A 12,061-nucleotide genomic window follows, 5' to 3' on the forward strand; every position below is an offset into this window, starting at 1 on the left:
AAAACAAGTATTAAACATGGTATACAATTTCATTATGCATATAGTGACCATTTGTCCCACATTTTCAATTCTACTCTGTATTTACATTTAATAGTTATGAGGGCAGAATTAGTTTTGATTCAAGTTCATATTATTACCCTTCAGCACTGTTGTTTCTTGTAGGGTAAACTGTATTCCATATTAATAAGCAATTTGGTTATCTATTGTTTGACTATCCACTCACATTGCTTTGGTGTAGTGCGTATACTATTCAGTGTTGTTTATTCTTCTGTTTTAGATTGGATATTTTTAGTGGATTTCAAAATGGAACTTCACAATTTCATAAAAATAAGTGCCTTATGAAAATTTAAAACAGATGCTGGAGTTGTACATTATACTTACCAGGAATTAATGCAGCTGTTGAGAGCTTTTTGTTTACGGTAAGTAAAATTTGGACTACTGAAAACAATGAAATTAAAATGAATCATAAATTTTTTTTTTTAAAACAGAAGCTTTAATTTTATAATTACAAAAGCAGGATACCTTATTATGAGAAACATTTGAAAGGTTCAGTATTAAAAATTTCTGTACTTAATGTATAGCACTTCAAATAGTAACCCATCAAGTTTCATACAGTTTAAGTTTTTTAAAAATTACAGATCCTGAAGAAAAAGTTGTGTGAATGACGAAAGATGGATAAAATCAGTCACCATGCAATCAGCCAGTATTTTGGGGAAAGGGAAAATGCCAAAGGCCGAGGACCTCTAACTGCAATAATTTACTAGGGGTGTTTTGGATGATGTAATAGTTTATGTAAATTTTCAATGGCAAATATTAAAAATGTATTAAGAATGATTTTTTTTTTTTTTTACTATTTGATCTGTATTGTTAATGTAAAAATAATTATATATTTGGGGCATTTTCAATAAAGAACACTTAAAAATAATTGCACAAGTATAGATGGTTTAATTCAAGAGAGGTGCCAGGAAAATTTTACTGATCAAAGGAGGTATGGGCTCAAAGTTTGAGAACCACTGCACTAGGATATGGTTACAACACTGGGGAGGATACCCCTTCCTGTTTGGTTAAGTGGGCAGCACAGTTTAAATGCAGGAGGGTGAACCTGGAAGATGGTCCATGCTGGGGAAGGCCTGCAACATCCATCACTCCAGTTTTTGACTGTGTCCATAATCTGCTGATGAATGATTGACAAGAGACAGTTCAATACATTGCCACTGTCTTGGAAATTGTGTTTGAACAAGTGTACCATATAACAGGTTCTTGCTATGAAAAAGTTGTCAGAATGATGGGTCCCAAAGTTATTGACACCAAGTAAAAAAATTTCTTCCTTTGCAAGGTTTGTGACCATGGATAAGATATGTCCCTCACTCTCAGCCAGAGACAAAAGAGCAGTCCAACAGTGGAAATACAGCTCTGCTGAACAAAGACAAATCAATTCCTTCTGCTGGCATAATTTTTTTGGATGCTGATGGAGTGTCACTAGTGGATTACCATCATGGGGCAGATTTTGAGGCATTTGCATGAAAACAGCAAAGACAAACACAGAGGAAGGGAGTTTTCACCAGCACAGTGCATCTGCTCACAAGTCTGTCATTGCAGTACTGTCTGTGGCTGTACTGCATGAGTGTGGGTTTGAAATCAGACCATTCCCAGGTCTAGCACCTTTGAATTTTCACCTATTTCCTAATTTGAAATTATTCTGGCTGGCATCCATTTTCCCACCAACAGTGATGCCCCTGCTGCAGTGAGTACATTCCTGGAGGCACAAGAGAAAACTTTCTTGGCACCTGGATTTAATGCATTGCAGCATCAGTGGCACTTGTATCAATTCCAAAGGTGAAAATAACATTTTACCAGTTTCCTTAAATAAATCCTTCATGCTCACAGGCTACCAATCTGGTGGGTGCAATTGATTTGGAATCCCACCCCAGATAAGGGGGAGGACTTCAAATCGTGCTACTGTAGGGAGGGAAAACCACCTTTTAGCATGTTTATTCATCATCCTGTAATCAACACAGCTAGTAGAAATGTTTCTACAGCAGGATTTCTAATCCAAGAAAGAACACAGCTGAATCCAGAAGCTGTTTATACAGCTTTCTGCATTGCAGTACAATGAAATTGTTATATACTTTTATTTTTTTTAAATAAAAACATTGATTTATTGCAGTATTAGATGTTAAAAAAAAAAAAAAGTTAAATTTTCTTAATGTCAATTTTTTTTTGCTTTGGGGGCTAGTTTTAGGTACAGTTCCAACTATTATGGGTCTAACATAACACACTGTTCCTCAGTATCTGATTAGTACCTATCTTTCACAGCCTGATATGGACACAAGGCACTGACAGAGTGGCTGTGTGTGCATACCACTCCTTCACTAATCTCTTTACATCTGAAAAAAAGTAGACAATTAAATGCCAAGAGGAAATTTTTCAAAAGCCTCATTAATGACTTTCCAACTTCCTGACAGCTATCTTCTATTGACAAAAAAAAAAAAAAAAAATGGTTCATAGTTGAAGATGCACAATAACATAACAGCAGTTCTATTAATAAGATAAGATTTGGATAAGGATTTTAAGAGAATATAGTGACTGGCTTCACTTTTGCTCACATTTTTATAAAATGCATGGTACGTAATAAATGTTATTTCTTGGAAGAGATATAGAGAAGAGGAACCGATCAAGGACACAAAAGGATTTTCTTACCACGAAAAGACTTGTTCTGTAAATTGCAGCTCTTGAAAATTAGGCACCTACCATCCAGTGTTGTGGAAGTAGGGCAGGTAGAATAACTAGAGAAATTACACTGGCCAGTGTGATTTTTACCTGCACTAAGATATCAGCTGTTTGCACTCAATTTTTATACATGGATTTCAACAATTCTTAGAATTTCACAGCATGTCCAAAAAAGTATGGTGGGTAGATTGTATATAAAAAAAAAATTTTAAAAATGCACAGTAAATTTTTGTGGTCAGCTATTTTTACTCCTAATGAAAAGGCATGTTTTTTTGCCAGCTGAGCAGAAATCAACTGGTATTGTGCAATATACATTTAGATGTGAATTTAATAAAGATTCTGCACATGAGAATAAAATCAGAAAATGGTTTAATGAGTTTCAAGACATGGGTAGCATTTTAAAAAAGAAAAGCATGGGATGACCAACACATGGGATGCTCAACAGCAGTCAGACAGCCAAAGGTTGCATGGTCAAAACCTGTAATGCCCCTTAAAACAATGGACCAACTAACCACCCAGTACAAGGTAGGATTAGTAAGATCAGTATCTTAATGGACTACATGCTCACTGTGAAACACTAGAAACTGCACATCAATACCTGACTACCAACATGGAAATTTGGTGCTTGGTCTTATGAATTCTGTTTCCAACTCCTGCATTGTGAGGCAATGGCACCTTGCTGCACTGTTAGTGTTTGGCAGGCAAGAAGTAATGTTATGGGGACTGTTTTTGTGGCATGCAATATGTTCTGTGATCACTGTTAATTAACAGCTCAATGGGAACACCTACTTTTTTTTTTTTTTTATCTTCCCTGACCAAGTACTTCATGATAATGAATCCAAACAACTAGTGTATCATCAAGACAACCTGCTATGCTATAAGGCCCAGCAGATTGCTAATTCTTCAAACAGGCCTCTGGGGTTGGGTAAATTTATATTGTGATTTTAAATGTTTCTCACAAACCATGTATTAAAATAAGACACAGAAACTGGAGTTTTAAAAAACTGTTTTCTTCTATATATTTAGAATTAAAATAACTATACAACTCAAAAGTATAAAATACATAAAATATAATATATACATTGAATAAATAAAATACATTAAAATACTGGGTTAAGAGCGATAAAACCGACTGTAGCTTTCAAAGGCTCCTGGCTTCTTCTTCAGCGGTAGCTTCCTTGTACTGCGGTGCATCTTTAGTACCAGCAGGTTCACGGTCTAAATCACGTGTTTCATCATTGACAGGTGTTCTGTTCTCCTGTGTACTGGGACTAAAAGTGGCTTCCGACCTGGATCTTACAAAGTGTGGCTGCCCCCAGAGGATTATACAAAAGTATATCAGAGAAGAGCCAAACCTTTCACTCCAATAGCCACTGCATACATTCCCTACTATCCAGGCTTAACTGAGCATATAAGTAGGGTACTAAGAAATTATCAGATGCGTTATGTGCAGATTCCAGGCAGGAAGCTGCACACAATTGTGTCACAAGTAAAAGACCCCATTCAAAAAGAGAATGCTAGTGGGGTCGTTTATAGTATTAAATGCTCAGATTGTGGGGAATGTTATGTAGGGGAAACAAAGCACAGTCTCAAAGAATGGCTGGGGGAGCGCAATAAGGAATGCAGATTATGGTAAGTCTGCCATGGCCGAGCATTTTTGGGAGAAGCAACACCAGATCTCCCCGGATGAAGCTATCATCACTGATCAGGCGCATAGGTTCTGGGACCACAAGTGGCTCGAGAGTTTGCGGATTCATCCCCTCTTTGAGGCTACAATCCTCAGAAGGGATGAACGATTTCATATGACGTGCTCCCGAGCCGCTTCTGGTCCCAGTACACGGGAGAATAGAACACCTGGCGATGAAACACGTGATTTAGACGGTGAACCTGCTGGTACTTAAGATGCACCGCAGTACAAGGAACCTACCGCTGAAGAATGCAGGCCTTCGAAAGCTACAGTCTGGTATTTTAATGTATTTTATTTATTTGATGTATATATATATATATATATATATTTTATCCTTTTTAGTTGTATAGTTATTTTAATTGTAAATATATAGAAGTAAAGTTTTTTTAAAATTCCAGTTTCCGTATCTTATTTTAATACGTGGTTGGTGAGAAACTTTTAAAATCACAAGATTGCTAACTGTTTTCAAGAACATGGCAATGAATTCTCCATCCTCCCATGATTGGCACTTATTGGAAAAGGAAATTCAATGCTAGGACCTGACAATATGCAGGTGTCACTGGACACATTTTGCAATGCATGGGTACACTACTAAGACAGCCTGCAACACCCCACACATTTTGGTATGGACTCCATGGCAAGTTGTGATCAGCCTGTATTACAGGAAAAAAAGTGGCTCCACAATGTATTAAAGGTGCTGCTAATGCAGAGCTGGCCCTTTTCATTAAATGGCAGTAATATTAGATTTGGTTAAGGTGTTCACAACCTTGTCCACCTCTCTTTCAGTAACAGAACAACAGTTTAGCTGCATGTTTACTTAGCATTGCATTTTCAAAATGTTTAAACAGAAGCAAAGGAAGTGTCTGAATCACCCTGAGGGTTGTTTATATGTGTGGATGGTTAACAAAATCCACTTATTTCTTGTACTACGGTTGCAAGATTGGTGATTTGGACTCCACATATGTGCTATATTACCCACACTACAAATTTGAGGATAGAAACTGGAAAAATTAAAATTATGCCATTCCTATGGTGTGCAAGAACCATGGAACCCCTTTGACAGTTGCTATTTCTACATAACAGAAATATCAGGGATATCCAAGAAAAAAAAACAAACACAGCATCAAATATCCTAACATATCATCTGCAATACACCTTGGCTGTGTTGTGGAATTAAATCTATTGTTTGTGCTCATTAGTAAGTCACTGTTTATTGAAAGAAATACAGCATGCAGGATTTAAACTGCAGAGATAATGTAATATTTTAATTCTCACAGCAGAGCAACTGGCCCTACTATTGCAGCACCACTTTCAATTAGGTGGCCTTGCCAAAAAGTTAGTTGGCTATTTATTTAAAAGATGACTGTTATGACATCTCATTTCAGGACTACAGGTGACTCCTACTTAATGTTGATAATTCATTCTGGACAAACAGAGTGCTAAGTGGATGTTGTATTACCATAAGGTAACATTTATTTGTAAGTTGCAGTCTGTGCCACTGGATATTTACTAATGAATAATGGAAGGGCTGTCTTTCCTGCTGCTAATTTTTTTAGTTCTTACAGTTGAACCTGCAAGTCCAAAATTATTGTTGACCAGAATCTATTCAAAATTACTTCCTTACCTTTTTAGTCTTTGTACTGCACCCAGACGTTGCTTTGTTCTTGGTTTTTCATTCTTATCCGTCATTATTAACTCTTCAAAGATGTAACTGCATTGCATTAATTATGATATGACATTTGAGTAAACTATCTGTTACGGAAAATGTAAATGTACTGAGTGATAACTAGAATTTGGATAAAATGCATATAGTGCAAATATTACAAGCAATGCTGCATATTCCTTAACTTGATAATTTTTTCAGATGTTGATCTCAGAACTACATAACAAGTCACTGTACTGCAATTAAATTAGTGTGATAAAATTTCTAGAGTCTGCATAGAAACATTTTAACACATGCTGTTTTACTATTCATTCTCATGCTTTTGACATCAGATGAAACGTTTTCATTAAACATGCCAAAAATTCAATCTGTATGTTGGTAAAACAGCATTATAGTGAGATATGGGTTATAATATGAAAACAGTGTTATAGTGAATCAGCGTAAAGCAAACCACATTATAACGAAGGCTTGCTGTACTTGTAACCAGTCCCATAGCAGGTAGGCTCTAATGACAACACTCAGACAAACAGCTTTAGCTATATTATAATTTTGAGAACTTGAGTTTTTATACTGCATGGCAGCTTGCATTGAACAGCTTATTTACAGCTGTTTTAGCTAAGTGTTTTCACTAGAGACCAACTGTTAACTGATGAGGGACTAGTTACTCCAAAAACATGCTGCCATAGTCTTATCTTTTTAACAAATGCCTGATTAACTTGTTGGTGAAACTCTGAAAGCAGTGTGATACAAAGGCAAGTTTGTTCTATTGCAAGGATTAAGACCATTTCATTATCTCTCAGTTGAGATCCGATTAGTGTAAAAACAGTTAGATTATTTTGTTAACCATGCGTAAACAGTGCTATTTACACATGCACGTTACCATGCACTATTTCGGACTCATGGACCTTAACACGAATGTGTAAATAGCACTGTTTACACTTGTTAACAAAATAATCTCGCTTCAGAGTGCTAATTTTAATTGAATCTTTGTTTATAAGTGAGTGGATATAGTCACTTTACTTCTTGTGAGTATAGATCAAACCAAAGTAACTTAGTCCATCATCAAGAAGTTTAGTCAAAAATATTTTAATATATTTCGACAATTGTCTTCTATTTTCAGTCTGTTATTGCTGGTTGGTTTAGTTTTGAGTGAGTTGATGTACATCGGCTGCACTTGGTTCTTCCTTCTGGTAGAAAGTATATAATGGAAAGTGAAGATAAGATTAGTTTTTAAACAAACCCGTATATATTAACTATACTTTTAAAGAAGCACTCATTATATACTTAGACCTTTGTTTATATAATGTATTAATCAGATGTCAGCATCAGGCAGTAGGAATTTCCTAGCAAAAGATGAGCAATTCTTCATATTTTCCAAATAGTAACTTAAGGAGGAAGGATTAAGCATCATTGCTCTCATATTTTGAAATCTAAAACAGTTTAAAGTACAAAATAGTCCTGCAACCATCTTATAAAGAGAGAAATGTCATTTTAATGAATTTTTAAAAGACAATTGATTATTACTAGTGTTGGATTTTAGAGCTTACTGTATAAATATGTTTTAATAATAAATTTCTTTTTGCAGGCTTATGCCCCTTGACCTGCAAGAACTTTGTCTAGTCAAGTTTGATACATTGTTTTAAAGAATTATGGACACTTCCAGACTTCTGAAAGACAGACATGGATTTCTTTTCTTTCTGTGGAATGTTAAAATAATTTTCCGAATCATTAAAGTGGCGTCTGTAGAATGATTTTGGGACAATAAATTGTTCACTTTGAAAGACATTTCTCTGAAGAAATCAGTAAATTTATTTTTGACAAGTTTATTTTTTATACTACTGACACTGGGGGGGGGGGGAATACTTAGCCCTTTCAGTATAATTTCCTCAAACTTTTTAACAAAGTAAAGCTTTTTCTGAAAAATACAAGGTAAATTGTATGGTATTAGTGTACAAAAGAGCTAGTGGGGGACAAGCCCATGTGGGTACCAATAAGTTCCCTTAAAAGTAACTTGTTGGATGAGATTACACACAAAAAAAAAGTTGCTATTACACCACTTATATATTTCTTAAAGTATTCAGAGGAATCAAATACATTCTGTAGGAAATGAAAAAATGTAAACAATTTTATTTCTGGTATTAAATGAGTCCTAACAAGTTATCATGGATGTTTTATTTTTCTTATATTACAAATATTCAAAACCAGATGTGTGCACATACACAAAAAAGACACCAGTAATCACTTAAAGTAAAAGTTTTAATTACACTATAACCAACATCCCCTGTACAATGTACACAAGTCAGGCACACAGGTTCAATGAGAACCAAATACAGGCTGGCAACCAATAACTGGTAACCAGGGAAGGGAGAAAAGGGTAGTAAAAACATGGTTGTTGCAATACGAAGTATTTGGAAGGGTTGCTAATGGCATAAGACTGTTTTTTGGTTAGAAGTCCCTGCCTAGAAGAACAGCAATTTTTTATATAACACAGCTTGCTCTCTCTTAATTCCCGGTGGGTTCAAGGAAAAAATGCATGAACTAGAAACGGCAGTCCTTGCCTCTTCCATGGGTCCACCTTTTCCTACTGATGGATTGGGCAATTCCTGAGTGTATGAAGTTAGTGCTCAGTCTTATTTCATTACAAACAGTTAGAAAATGGGAACACCTGTAATATATATATATTTACCACAAATAATTTGTCCATGAAGTTTTACACCTATCATAAGGCAACCACTCTATATCACAAGTCAGAAATTAGCAATGGTTGCTGACTTAGTTCATCACCTTTAAATAACACCTGAACTTTTGGCACCTTGAGCTGATGTAAATCTTCCAATCAGCTCTATGCCTTCAGTCTTGTAATCCTTCAGGCTTTCTTAACTTTATCCATTCTACAAATTCATCTAACAACACCGGCCCTGTAAAAAAAAAAAAAGAAAAATAAAGTTATTTAAAATATAGAGACAATTCAAACTAACTAAGCATTAGGTTACCAGAAATTTCAATTCAATGCTCAGAGTCAAATTTCTCAGCTGTTATTTTCTTAAGTATATCTAATGAGAAATAAATTTTAAAATCTCCAACACTAGAATACAGAAAATCAAAATATTTTAGCAACAAAAGGGAAATTTCTACTACAGAAATATCCAATTTATTATGTTTTGATTAGATTCAATCAAAAGGCAATTCTTCTCCATTGTCAGAGTATCTCCACCTAAGTTTATTTTGTATTCAGCAAAAATACAGTATACATGGCTCATTAGTTGCTATTTGACAGTGGTATGTTTCTGAGATTTCAAAATCACTGAAATATGCTATAAAAGTCTATCATCAAATTCTTTTTTGTGAAAATGCAAAGATTCCACTAGTATCATTACAAAGTAGCAGCAGTTTCTGACCATGCTGTGAGGAAAGGATCTGCTAATTTGGTCACAGTAAACAGACAGCCAAACAGAAATTAGCTCCCCTCCAGAAACCTGAAGATACAGCCCACTTAGAACTACGAATGGATAATACACAGAGATAGGTGGTCATATCACTCTTTAAAGATAGACAAGACCATTTACAATTATTTGGTACAACTCATTGCATAAGCAATGAATGACCATGCATGACAAGTGATTTCACAGATGCCAAAAATGGTAGATACTAAAAAAAAAAAACCTAAGGTTACATTGTTGGTCTTGCCACAGCCACTTGCTATTGAATGACAGTAAGGCTAGCATAATATATTATTTACAAAATGAGAAAGGGATGCTGTCTGCTATTCTTGTTTGTCACAAGTGGAAGGAAATTACTTTTACTGCTGCATTCTAAAATTTCCAACTGGCAAATCTTACAAGTCAGTTATTACTGAAATCTAAATTCAAACATTGTAGCATTAATTTAATCCCTGTTCAATTAGTTGTAAATATTACATTGTAAAGTAATTAAAAAAAATTACTAAGTACAATTTGATTCATTGCTGTGTACATGTATTCAGAAAATGCACATTTCACTACTGACTGGAATCTAGTTTCTGTATAAAAAAAGTTGTTAGTGAAAATAAGTAATGTCTATATAATATCAATGTAAATACACCATAGATAACTCTTTAGAAACTACAATGGTAGTGTGGGAGGCATCATTTGCTGTGTATCTCATATTGTGCTCTTCCTTCAACGAGTTGCCATGGTATTGCACTACCTTGAATAAGTAATCCTTCACCAATAGAGAAGACTATTGTTACTTATTCTCAGTGAGTACCACCACCCAATAGCTTTGAAACTGTGTCGTCTGGGTGGTGGTACTCGTTGAGAACAAGTGACAATAGTCTTCTCTATTAGTGAAGCGTTACTTATTCAACGTAGTGTAATACATAACTCGTTGAGAAGGATGAGCACAACACGAGATAATTAGCTCTTGAGTGTTGTAATCCCAAATCCTGCACCCACCAGAAGTAGTGCCATACCAGTGGGTGCATCTTGTACAGACTGGGAGCTAAAACTTTATAATAATGAAAGGGAGGTGAATGAGAAACTGCTGCAGCTAAAAATGAAAAAAAAAGAAAGAGATAGTTACACCTTTAGCTATATCCTTAGATTCAGTAGAAGTCCCTAAAATAGGGATGTACAAATATACTACTATTCACAACAGCAGTTCATGGGGTGAAGTGAGTACCTACAGACCTATAAGTTTGATCTCTGTGCCAACAATGGAATTAATAATTAAAGTAATGAAGAGGTACAGCTGCACTCCTTTCATGGTCTTGACAGGAGTAGGGCTATAATGCAATCATAGTATGGATTTGTTAAAGGGAGATCATGTCTCATCAACCTGATTGGCTACAATGAAGTTGTTACAAAAGACCTGGATGAAAAGAATAATTTTGACATATACTTAGATTTCAGTTTATCAAAACACTGCCTCACACAAAAGACTACAAATTGGAACAATATGGCATTAAATGCAGGTTACGGCTGTGGATTCAACTATTGACATTCGTGGCGAGAAGATGTGCCTATTGGAGCCCTTCATAGTAACAGCAAAGGCATATAGATAAGAGGGGATTAGAGCAGGATTTAAATCATTATTTATAAGCTTATTTTGATGTTTTTTTCCCTGTAATAATTTGATTTATTAATATTATAAATATAATTTTTTTGAAAATTTCTTTTATTAATTTTTAGTAAATTTTATAATGTTTATTACAAGATCTGCCTTGAACACTTCATCAGAGGGTACCACGACTCATACAGAAATAGCCGATGGCAATTTCCGGGTGAGTCATGATTTTATCCTTCGCAGAACCCGCAGTATGTATTATAAGGTCAACCTAGTGGATAATCCTAACTCTCTCTGAGATTCTTTGTCACTGTTGTAAGGAGTGCACCGATCTTAAGTTAGAATTTGGTGCACTGCTAGAACAATCTGAGTCACTGAAAAAAAGGGTGCTTGCCCTCAAGAATAATGCTAACAGGGAGCCTGTCACGGACTCAAGACTCTTGCACCAAGTGATGCACTCCTAATTTGGGCCCAAGAACAGAACAGAATAACCAAGTGCAAACTACTCTTTCAAAAGGACTTAGTTTTATTAGGAGACTCCATTGTCAGGGAAATGGGAAATATTTTTTGTAATAAGGGTAGGTGGATTAGAACCGGGGTATGTCTGCCAGGAGCAATTATTAATGCTGTCACCAAGAGTGTCAGATTTTAAGGGGGTCAAGAGAATAATATATTATTCATGTGGGAGACTAATGACGTTAAGTATCCATGACCTGAAGATTTGTTAGATAAATACAGGACCATGCTGAAGAAATGCCACGAGTTAGGTCACAATGTCTGTCTGCAATTCTCCCCAGAGACAATAGGAGGGATTATATGCTGAAAGCCTTGTGGATTAGCTCAAGACTTGGACTCTGCATGGCTTCTGGGGGGAAGTTTCTATCAGCCTGGCCCACACTTGTAAGTATAAGGAACCTTTTGTAATGGTGGGATATATT

At 35.5% G+C, this 12,061-nt stretch overlaps 2 protein-coding genes across 8 annotated transcripts in view; one reads left to right on the plus strand and one right to left on the minus strand.

Moving 5' to 3' along the window:
- Positions 1–7,837, plus strand: part of FRG1 (FSHD region gene 1) — a 164,778-nt gene extending 156,941 nt beyond the window's left edge. For 3 of the 4 annotated variants that reach the window (XR_016547300.1, XR_016547299.1, XR_016547301.1), the window contains exons 10-11: positions 278–419; positions 7,666–7,837. The gene's annotated coding sequence lies outside the window, so the exon portion shown is untranslated. The remainder of the gene's footprint in view (positions 1–277; positions 420–7,665) is intronic. The other variant, XM_090379898.1, reaches the window with a different exon arrangement.
- Positions 7,838–8,318: 481 nt separating this feature from the next.
- The window catches only part of SCCRO4 (DCN1-like protein SCCRO4), a 240,956-nt gene continuing 237,213 nt past the window's right edge, over positions 8,319–12,061 (minus strand). For all 4 annotated transcript variants that reach the window (XM_090379057.1, XM_090379058.1, XM_090379059.1 and 1 more), the window contains one exon: positions 8,319–8,998. In XM_090379057.1, coding sequence (XP_090235183.1) covers positions 8,931–8,998 — 68 coding nt within the window. In that variant the 3' untranslated portion in view covers positions 8,319–8,930. The remainder of the gene's footprint in view (positions 8,999–12,061) is intronic.

The sequence above is a fragment of the Mastigoproctus giganteus genome, chromosome 8 (genome assembly GCF_048544385.1).
Source record: "Mastigoproctus giganteus isolate SK-2022 chromosome 8, ASM4854438v1, whole genome shotgun sequence".
In the NCBI taxonomy this organism is placed as follows: domain Eukaryota; kingdom Metazoa; phylum Arthropoda; class Arachnida; order Uropygi; family Thelyphonidae; genus Mastigoproctus; species Mastigoproctus giganteus.